The sequence below is a fragment of the Trichechus manatus genome, unplaced genomic scaffold, assembly GCF_000243295.1.
Source record: "Trichechus manatus latirostris isolate Lorelei unplaced genomic scaffold, TriManLat1.0 scaffold00004, whole genome shotgun sequence".
Taxonomy (NCBI): domain Eukaryota; kingdom Metazoa; phylum Chordata; class Mammalia; order Sirenia; family Trichechidae; genus Trichechus; species Trichechus manatus.
The window spans coordinates 31,491,504-31,502,843 of NW_004443940.1; the positions used below are offsets into that span (position 1 = coordinate 31,491,504).

The 11,340-nt window shown below is 41.3% G+C and overlaps 1 protein-coding gene across 1 annotated transcript in view; it reads left to right on the plus strand.

Annotated features, from left to right (window-relative positions):
• Positions 1-11,340, plus strand: part of LONRF2 (LON peptidase N-terminal domain and ring finger 2) — a 46,524-nt gene that overhangs the window by 30,423 nt on the left and 4,761 nt on the right. Inside the window, exons 8-11 of the mRNA XM_004369407.2 lie at positions 2,285-2,406; positions 3,490-3,648; positions 7,925-8,087; positions 10,684-10,833. Of these exons, the coding sequence (XP_004369464.1) occupies positions 2,285-2,406; positions 3,490-3,648; positions 7,925-8,087; positions 10,684-10,833 (594 nt within the window). The remainder of the gene's footprint in view (positions 1-2,284; positions 2,407-3,489; positions 3,649-7,924; positions 8,088-10,683; positions 10,834-11,340) is intronic.

Sequence of the window (11,340 nt, forward strand, 5' to 3'; positions counted from 1 at the left end):
GAAGGGGACAAGGAAGCTGGTGATAGGGAACCCAGGGTTGAGTAAGGATATTGTTGATGTGTTGTGAGATTGTTAACCATTGTCATAGGGCAACAGTTGCAGTAACTGTTAAATGAGAAACTGTTTTGTTCTGTAAGCCTTCCTCTTAAGTGAGAATAACAGCACAATTGGAAGAGCATAGTCAATGTCACTGAACTGTGTTTGTAGAAATTTTTGGAACTGTGTATCTTTGGCTATGTGCATTTTCACCAAAAAAAAAAAGTTGAGAATTTAGAGGGTTAATATGTTGTGGGGTTGTTAACCAATGACATAAAATGACGTGTACTACTGTTTCATGAGAAACTATTTGTTCTGTAAGCCTTCACCTGAAGTACAATAAAATATTAAAAAAAAACTATGTCTTTAGTAATGACAATTATGAGGCAGTACAGTCGGCCCTCTGTATCTGTGGATTCCACATCTACGGATTCAACCAACCATAGATCGAAATATTCGGGGGGAAAAACTTTTTCCCTGTCATTTCCTAAAAAATACAGTATAACGACTACTTATATATATATAGCATTTATGTTGTGTTAGTATGATAATTAATCTAGAGTTTATTGAAGTATGGGTTATATGCAAATACTGTGCCGTTTTATATCGGGGATTTGAGCATCGAGGATTTTTGTATCCACGGGGGTTTGGTAGTAGTCCCCCCATAGATACCAAGGGATGACTGTATTTGAATTAAGTAAAAGTTGTTTTTACCAGGTATTCTGTTACTTCCATTCTCAGGTAGTCATTTCCAAAGGTTGAACTTCTGGTTCCTCCTGTCACTGCAGTATGTTTAGCTTGTGTGGAAGGGGAAACTTGGCGGTGTGTTTAGGACTCATTCAGTTATAGATGTGATGGAATATGTGGAGCTAAAAATGGCAGCAGGTTACCAGAGAAAGAGTAGGGCATTGATACTTGGCCAGGCGTGCAGTCATTACTCTGCCATGGGCTCTGTATTAGTTCCTGAGCCTTCTGAGACTCACCTGCATCATTGCTGCAGTGTAGGTCGTATCTATACTATAATGCTGTTTTAAAGCCCAACCCAGTTCATATGAAGCACCTACAATGGTGTAAAACGAAACCAAACCCACTGCTGTTGAGTTGATTCTGACTTATAGTGGCCCCGTAGGACAGTAAGACAGCCCCATATGTTTTCCAGGCCTGTAATCTTTACGGAGGAGCACTGGTGGCTCGGTGATTAAGAACTTGGCTGCTAACCAAAAGGTCAACAGTTCAAATCTACCAGCTGCTCCTTGGAAAACCTGTGGGGCAGTTTTCCATCCCACAGGGTCACTGTGAGTTGGAATAGATGCGATGGCAGTGGGTTTTTGGTGGTTTTAATCTTTACGGAAACAAACTGCCACATATTTCTCCCACGGAGTGGCTGGTAAGTTCAAACTGCTGACCTTAGGTTAGCAGCTGAGTGCTTTAACCACTGGGCCACCAGGGCTCCTCCCACATTGGTACCTGATGTATTTTAAGGTCTCAGTGAAAAGGAGCTATTAGCTGTTAGATTATCTCGTAAGCCTGAGATAAAACAATGCAGAGGACTCAGACCCACCGCAGGAAGAGTTCTCTGACCACATCATGACCCTCAACCCACTGATCAGAGCACTTTCTTACTCAGTCTCCACCTTCATTCCCTTCAAATGCAGCTTGAATTCCATGGTCCTTTTACCCCCTTTTTGTCAATCCTAGGTAAAATCAAATCTTCACCTTTTGTATGTGTCATGTAAGTAACAAATCTAGAGGAAAACCACCAAATTGGGGAGATTGGTTCCAGTTTAAATTCACAGCCTTAAATATCAGATCTAAAACGTTAGTAGTCAGTTTTACTGTTTTTTTTCTGTTAGCTTCAGTTTTTGTCTCCATGATGATTATATTTCTCTTGTCACCCAATATATCCTACTTCATTCACTTCCTCTCCCCTCACTGATACTGTGAATCTTGAAAGTGTAGAATCCATGGAGACTAGAATTGCCTCATCCTTCCATCAGGTATTTGCTTTCTCCTTCCCATCTCTCATAGTGGAAGACTGTCCCTGTTCCCATCACAGGCTGCCCCCTCTCTGCTCTCAGTCTCCATGCCGTTTTTTTTTTTCCCTTTCAGAGAGGTTTCAACCCCTCCACCTCCTTGTTGAACTTCCCAGACTGTGAAGAGTGTGCTTTTTCCTTTGGAATCAGTTACCGTATGGTGGATAGCAACTAATGACGATAATGATAATATTTAATGTTTTCTTCTATTGTAGTTTTTGTTAAGCAGAAACTTTAATATAACTACTCTGGCTGAAGAATTAATATCTCAATACTTGTCAGATGATTTGTCCAAGAGGAAGAAAATTTATGATGAAGAAATGTTGGAATTATCCAAGTAAGTGCTCATGCTTTATGTACTTGGAATTGAGTTCAGATAGATTAAGGAAGCAAATCCTTGTTAACTTCATAGCTTTATTTCAGATTTTTGTCTTGGCAGAGAAGTTAGAAAGCCTGTAAAAAAAATTAAGTACAATGAGTTTTATGGAAATTTAATTGCAAGAAGTTACAGGAGATGTTTCAGAAGTGTTGTTTATCAGAATTACGTAGTTGCTGTTTGTGTTTAGGTGAGTGATACTGAAATTCATTTTAGAATTGAGAATGCTAAGTATTTAGAAATTCAGGAGAGAAAGCAGTGCCGAGGTTTGTGGCTTACCCAAACCGACTGCTGTTGAGTTGGTTCCAACTCATAGCAACCCTGTTGGACAGAATAGAACTGCCCCATAGGGTTTCCAAGGCTGTAAATCTTTATGGAAGCAAACTGCCACATCTTTCTTCTGTGGAGTGGCTGATGAGTTTGAACCGTGGACCTTTTGGTTAGTAGCCGAGCACTTAACCACTACACCACTGGGGCAGGATCAGTAATTGTCTTTTAATCATTTAACGTGGTTAAAGTTTTGGGTTACAGTAACCTTTAACTACTGAGATGTTACAGCTTTCCCTCTTTATTTAGAACTCGTTATCTCTGACAGCTATGTAATTTTTCTTCTATCAGAAACATAGCTGCCATAAGCCATAACTTTTCTAAAGTATAGTCATATAACTTGGCATGTTCTCTCCCGTCAAATTAAATGAAGATGGGATTGGTGGAAAACTTCAGATGAACTCAGAACTTTCTCATGCTATAGTCTGTGGCTTTCTTTTCCAGCTTAATAGTCCATCCTGAGGGTTTTATTTTGTTAATGAGAGAATTGAGGTTGGTTAGATTTGTTGTTTTACAGCGACTAAGTACTTCATTTGGAGCCCTGGTGGTGCAATGGTTAAAAGCTCAACTGTAAACCAGAAGGTTGGCAGTTCTTCTGTGTCCTGTAGGGTCACTGAGTCAGTGGACTCGATGGCAATGGGTTTGGTTTTAGTTTAGTACTTCATTTTGCCTCTGATGGATTGTGTGTCTAGACTAACGTTTCTCCTTACTTTCCAGTTTGACCAGAGACGTTCCCATCTTGGTGTATACTGTGGCCTTCCCTACCGTCATTTGTCTGCTCCATGTCTCTGAGCCACGGTATCGGCTTATGATAAGAAGATGCATGGAAACTGGTACCAAGCGCTTTGGCATGTGTTTGTCTACTGAAAATGCAGGGTAAGAATTACCGGTATTCCAAAGGCCGCAGCCAAGTGCGTGATTTGTTGTTTTTCATAAGGAACAGTTTAGGAAGTGCTTGAAAATCTCCAGTGGCTCCCATTACATAATGGGATAAATTCCAGGCCATCCGTGATCTAGTCTCAGCCTCGTTTGTGGCCCATCTCCCATCCTTTCTTTCAAACATCATATTTGTTAGTCTGCTACCATGTGATTTGCCCTTTTCTAAATACAGCTCATGCTTTTGTATCGCCATGCTTCCATTCATGTGCCTCCCTTTGCTTGCAGTTTGCTTATAGCCCATCTCTATACAGACAAATCCTGTTCAGCTTTCAAGGTCTAGGAATATTGCTCCATGAAGCCTTTCTGTATCTCCACAGCCAGAAAATTTCAGTCTTGTAAAAATTCATGGCTTTTTTTTTTTTTTTTTTAATACCTTTCTTGGTTTTACATCATTTATCTAGAGGGAGGTGTTCAAGTCACAAGACAGTGCTCCTCTTTCTGATGGTGGTGGTTAGGTGCTGTTGAGTTGGTTTTGACTCATACCAACCCTATGTACAACACAACGAAATACAGCCCTGTCCTGCGCCATCCTCACAGTTGTTGCTATGTTTGAGCCTGTTGTAGCCACTGCATCAATCCATCTTGTTGAGAGTCTTCCTCTTTTTCACTGACTCTCTACCAAGATCCCTGGTGGTGCAGTGGTTAAGAGCTCGGTTGCGAACCAAAAGGTTGGCAGTTTGAATCCACCAGCTGCTCCTTGGAAACCCTGTGGGGCAGGGTTTGACTTGACGGCAACAGGTTTGTTTTTTGTTTTTGCTACTAAGTACAGTGTCCTTTTCCAGGGACTGGTTCCTCCTGATAACATGTCCAAAGTACGTGAGACGATGTCTTAACATCCTCTCTTCCAAGGAGCACTCTGGCTGTACTTCTTCCAAGACAGATTTGTTCCTTCTTCTGACAGTCTATAGTATTTTCAGTATTCTTCGCCAACACCATCACTGAAAGGCGTCAGTTTTTCTTTGGTCTTCCTTATTCATCTTCCAGCTTTCCCAGGCATATGAGGAGATTGAAAAATACCATGGCTTGGGTCAGGGCACCCTTTAGGCTCATCTTCCAGCATTGCAGCAAGGTGCAAGCCACCACAGTATGACAAAGTGACAGATGAGTGGTGGATCTGGTGGTTTGGGGACATAGAATCCCTCCTATCACCTGGCTTCCTTGTCCTCTAGGACTTCATCAGCACTGGCATGGTCTAGCTGTGGATGAGCAGGAGCACGGAAAGAGGCACGTGTGTTCTTAAGACTCTGCTACAGGGGAGGCTGGGAAATGTAGTCTACCCCTGTCTTAGTCATCTAGTGCTGCTATAATAGAAATACCACAAGTGGATGGCTTTAACAAAGAGAAATTTATTCTCTCTCAGTCTAGTAGGCTACAAGCCCAAGTTCAGGGCATCAGCTCTACAAGAAGTCTCTCTCTCTCGCGCTCTCTGTTGGAAGGAAGGTCCTTGTGATGCATCAGTCTTCTCTTGGTCTGGGAGCATCTCAGTGCAGAAACCCCAGGTCCAAAGGATGCGCTCTGCTCCTGGCACTGCTTTCTTGGTGGTGTGAGCTTCCCGTGTGTCTCTGCTCACTTCTCTCTTCTGTATGTCAAAAGAGATTGGCTTAAGACACTATCTAATCTTGTAGACCTCATCAGTATAACTGCCGCTAATCCATCTTATTACATCATAGTGATGGTTTACAACACACAGGGAAATCACCTCAGGTTACAAAATGGTAGATAATCGCGCAATACTGGGAATTGTGACCTAGCCAAGTTGACAGATAATTCTGTGGGACACAGTTCAATCCACGACAACCTGTATGCCTAGGAAGAAGTGGAGAATGGATTTTTAGAGCCATCCAGCAGTTTCTGCCACAAATACCTAAGGCTAAATCTTTCTTAAAATATGTGTAGGACCGTTATGGAGAAAGTTCTAGAACTTTATCAAGAGGTATTAAACCTGAATAAATGGAGAGAAATACCATGTTCATTGATGCAAAGATTCCCATGTCATAGAGATGCCGGTTCTACCCAAATTAGTCTGAATCTAAAGTAATTCCAGTCAATATCCCAAGGGACTTTTTCCATGGAAATCCCCAAGGTGATTTTAGAGTCAGTATAGAAAAGCAGGAACCCTGGTGGCACAGTGGTTAAGTTCTTGGCTGCTAACCGAAAGGTCAGTGGTTCGAATCTGCCAGCCGCTTCCTTGGAAACACTGTGGGGCAGCTCTCCCCTGTCCTATAGAGTCAGTATGATTCGGAATCGACTTGATGGCAATGGACTTGGTTTGGTATGGGTTATAGAAAAGCAGAAGACCTAAACCATGAGCATTCTGAAGAAACAAACTGAGCAAGGTGGGAGAACATTTACACAGCTTCAAAATTACAAATCATATTTATTAAGGTGGGTTGGGATAAGTAGAACGTAGAGATCAGACACAGATTCACTGATACATAAATTCCAAATTTTTATATAATTTTGTGAAAAAAGGTGAACTTCAATAAAAAGTGCCCAGAAAATGTGTAGGTAGTCCCGTTGGGAAAAAAGTGTATTCCCTACCTCACACGGTACACACAGAATTAAAACATGTCCTTTCCTAATGTGAAATGTGGAAAACAAAATAGAAAAACTTCTAAGAGAAATATTGGGGACTATCCTTGTAGTGAGGAATAGGGAAAGATCATTTCTGTACACAAGACACTGAATGTAGACCATAAAGGAAGAGGCCAGTAAATTTGTATTAAAATTTGGTCCATCGAAAGTCAGCAAAAGTGAAGTGAAAAAATAAGCTACAGGAGTATCACTTCTACCGTAGACACAGAACAAACAAAAACAACGGATGAAGTACAGAATCCTGAGTGTCTTGAAGCCAGCAGAGCCGAGGGTGCTCAGGCTAACTGGGTAGCTTGAAATCCAAGGAACGACGGGCCTACCGAGGAGATAGTAGATGAGAACAGTGCCTCACCTGGAGCTGAGCCCAGGAGAAAGAAAGAAGTGTGTAAGAAGAATTCAACTAAATGTTTTGTCCAACAAACCGCTAATGATCTCCTGGCCTCGCCTGAGAGTATTGGTTTTCTGGGAGCTGCAGACACAGGTGTTTGCACCTGCTCACAGGTTCTTCTCCGCAGACCTCCTGCCAGGTGCTCGTGAGGAAGACTAGGGGCAGGGCTGGATGTTCGCTGCTGGAAAGGTGTGAAGCCCTGCCAGGACCTTAACCCCTAAGCAGTAAAGTCTTAGGCACTGGGGGAGGGTCATCAGACTCTCAGCCGAGGGAAAAGGTAAACACCCATTGAGGCTGGGCTAAGGATAAAATAAAAAGTCCTCTAATCCTGGATGCCGTGCTGTGGGCTGGCTTCAGATACCCGGGGAGCCCAAGCTCAAACGGCCCCTGTGCTTGGTTTAATGCATTGCTGCTGCTATCTTGAAATTCTTAATTTTTGAACACCGAATCTTATATCTTAATTTTGCATCGTTTTGTTATATTTTCCTAGAGTGTCAGTGGCCCTTAGCGAGACCCAAACAGTCCCATTGTCCCCAAGTTACTGTCTTCTGTATTTCTTAAATACCTAATGAAACACACCAGTTGGCGCATTGCCTAGGACACCATCTCGTAGCACTACTGGTGAGATTTGTTTTTAATTTTTTTTGAGATAACTTTAAGAAGTAACAGATCCTATGTATCCTTCCCCAGTGAAACTAGTACGATGATATCTCGGCCAAGAAAGTGGCATTGGTAAAATCTTCTCACCTTATTCGGGTTTCACCAGTTTTACATGTACTGACTTTTGTGTGTGTATATTTAGTATGTGTTTAGTATATTTGGAGCCCTGGTGGCATAGTGGTTAAGAGCTCAGCTGCTATGCAAAAGGTCGGTAGTTCAAATCCACTGGCCGCTCCTTGTGAAACCCTATGGGGCAGTTCTCTGTCCTATAGAGTCACTGTGAGTTGGAATCAACTTGGCAGCAGTGGGTTTGGTTAGTGTATTTGGTATTAGTATGTGGAGGTAGTGTGTGTATCTGTATGCAGTTTTTTCATGTAGCCACTGCAGTCACCTCAGAATACAAATCGATACAGAAATCACCACAGTATACAGAACAGGTCCATCGCAAGGATTCCTTTTGCTACCATTTTATAGCTACGGTCACCTCCCTCCCACCCATCCTCTTCACGGAGGGAAAATTAAAGGCTCGTGAATTTTAAAAATCAGTCATTTCTCTTACTTGTCTTTCAGGATTTCAGAGTATGGCTGCATGCTGGAGATTCAGGGCACCAGAAGTTTTCCTGATGGAAGTATAGATGTAGATGCCATTGGAGTTAGTCGGTTCAGAGTCCTACGTCATCGTCAGAAAGGTGGCTATAACACTGCAGATATCGAGTATTTTGAAGATGAAAAGGTAACGTTTATTTTATCGATGCCTTTAATCATTTCATAGGAGTTAATCACCTCAGTCCCCTTGGCATTGTGGGAAAACGTGGTCAGATTTTTATCGATAACGTTACTTATTTTCTCTGTAATTCAGCATTTAAGCTAAATATTTACCTCAGGGGATGTTTGCCTGAACTGGAGCTGATGGAGAAAGTCTCTTCTAAAAAAATTACCTCACTGTCCTTAGAGACTGTGTCCACCTGCACGTGCAGAATGATTTACCCCAGGGCTCAGCACACTTTCTGTAAAGGGCACAATAGTAAATAGGCTTTGTGGCCCATATGGCCTGTATCAGAACTACTCACCCCTGATATTTTAACACAGAAGCAGCCATAGAAGATAATGTAAACGAATGGATATGGCTGGTTTCCAGTAAAACTTTATTTATAAAAACATGTAGTGAGCAGGACTTGACTCGCAAGCAGTAGTTTGCTGATCCCTGTTCTAGATATTGGTATTAGTTCAAATTGAGGCATGCTGTAAACAGCTGTGCTTAAAAGTACCTGTTAAAGCTAAATAAAAAAGACTTGGACTCTTACCCTTAAGAATTATTTATATGCCTGACAGATATTAGGACAGATAATTTGAGAGATTAACGAAGATTTGTATAAGAATGTCTGTAGTAGCCTTATTTATTAATATCTGAAAATTTAGAAACAGCCCCAATTAAGTTAAAAAAAAAAAACAAAAAAAAAACACTGTTGCCATCCAGTCGATTCCAACTCATAATGACTCTCTAGGACAGCGTACAACTGCCCCTTAGGGTTTCCAAGGAGTGGCTAGTGGATCCAGACTGCCAACCTTTTGGTTAGCAGACGAGCTCTTAACCACTATGCACCAGAGCTCCAGAAACAGCCCAGATGGCCATTCACAGGTAAACGGATAAACTGGTATGTTCCTGGAATAGAATACTACTCGGCAGTGAAAAGGAAGAGATACTAATACGTGAAACAACACGAGTGTGTCGTAGATAGACTCTGCAAAACGAGAGACGCCAGACTCACACACGCATACTGTATTTCTCCGTTTATGTGACTTCTGAGAACAGGCAAACTGTTCTCTGGTGGTGATAGAAGTCAGATGTGGGCTGGGCATTCTGACTGGCTGGACCGAGGGTTGAGGAATCTTTTTAGATGATGGAAATACTCTGTCTTGTTTTAAAGTAGCGGTTACATGGAGTATAGAGTTGGCAAAACTCTTTGAACTAAATTTATAGTGTGCATTTTCTTGTATGTAAATTACACTGCAACAAAAAATATTTAGAAGGAGGAAATCTTGGATTTATTGTGCCCTTTTTAAATTTTGGTTCACATTTGGAAGTGTGGAAGTGAGAGTATTTAGCCATGCCACATACTTAGCTATGATTGACACTAGAAATCACTTTTGAGGGCAGTGACGTGTTATGGTTCTTGTGAGTAGAGTCGTACCCAGGGTGCCAGCTCTCTCTGCCCCTCTTCAGCTTACTGTTTCTGGCAGCCTCAGGCCCTGTGGGTGCACAGCCTTCTGGGACACAGGAGGGCCAGCACAGGCAACTCAGATGCCAAAGCCTGCGGGCCATAGAGTTAGGTGTAAAGACTGTCTAACTGAATGAAGTAGTTCTCAGGGTTCTTCTGCTTGACTGATAACAAATCTGGTGAGGATTTCTTGACACTCTTGTTTAAGAAAATCTTCCATACACATGAATTTTTGGTTTATGTTTATAAACTGAGGATGATTCTGTGCTTTACAATGTAGTTCTTCAGTTTAAAAAAAGTCTCAGAGATTGGGATTTTACACCTTTATTCTTGCTTTACAGATGAGAAAGCGCCCCCCTAATGAGGCCATGTGACTGTGTAAAATTGACACACGAGTCAGTGGTAAAACCAGAACTAAACTATGTTCCCTACCTTCACTGTAATGGGTTTTTCCTAAGTAGGACTGAGACGTATTTAAAATTACTGACTTCTCGGCAAGATAGGTACTCAGAAGCAGAGAATGATAACTCTAAAGTGTTCGGACCCACCGCTAGTTGAGATTTATCGGCAAAAGGGTAATGTAATGAAAGTATTGTTGCTATAACATGTCTTTTGGAATACAGTTTGGTGATAAAGGAATACAGTTTTTAAAATACCTAACTCTTGGACTTGGCCGTTGTGCTAGGAAACTATTTGGAGGAAATACCTCCTCCCTGCCACAAGAAGGAAAACAGCTTTTGCATAGGTATTTGTAGTAGTATGTTATTTTTAAAAATGAAAATGTAGAAAACATTCTAAAAATGTCTTACATGAATGGTTAAGTAATAATTGCATGCAGTCATTGAAAATTATTTATGATAGCATGGGAGTTAGCGCTTACTGTGTGAAGAGAGAGAATCAGAGTGTGATAATTGGTAGGTCTCAAGTGTGTTAAATTTCTATATTCAGCATGTATCAGTTTTATAAAACAGTTACGAATTGTAGTAAATGATAATAGCATCAAAGTAATAAACGCCAAGAACCCACTTAGCAGAAGGGGCCGAGGTCATTACGTTTGTGTCATATATGATGATGAATTGGTGAAATGGTTGTCGTCTTTTCCTTGACAAGGTGGAGGGTCCGGAGTATGTAAGCCTCATCAGCCTTCATGATTCAGTTTATCAACAGTCTGTTTCCTGGTTTGCTGCTCTTCAGGATCCCAGGAAGGCACAGCTTTTAAGTCATTTTGGGGCGATGCCAGAGAGGGAACCTGAGCCACAGGTACACTTTTTTCTTTTGTAATAACTACGATTTTCTGCTGCAGTGTGCTAAGAAACATTGGCAGTACTACGTTTTATTCTCCGTTATGATGGCTTATGAACCAGTTCATTTATTAACAGACCAAAGAAGGACCAAATATGAGTTCCTCACCTTTAAATGTGTAATGTAAAAGTAAACTGGTGTTCTGAGGGCCGAATGCATTGTGAGGTTGACCTAAAAGGTGATAGCATTTATTTATTTATTTTTTTTCTTCGAGACTTTTACTGTGTTTTTATTTTTTTTATTGTACTTCAGGTGAAGGCTTACAGAACAAGTAGTTTCTCACGAAACAGTAGTACACATTGTTTTATGACATTTGTTAACAACCCCACAACATGTCAACCCTCTAACTTCTCAACCTGTTTTTTTGGTGAAAATCCACATAGCCAAAGATACACCATTTCAAAAATTTCTACATGCACAGTTCAGTGACATTGACTACGCTCTTCCAATTGTGCTGTTATTCTC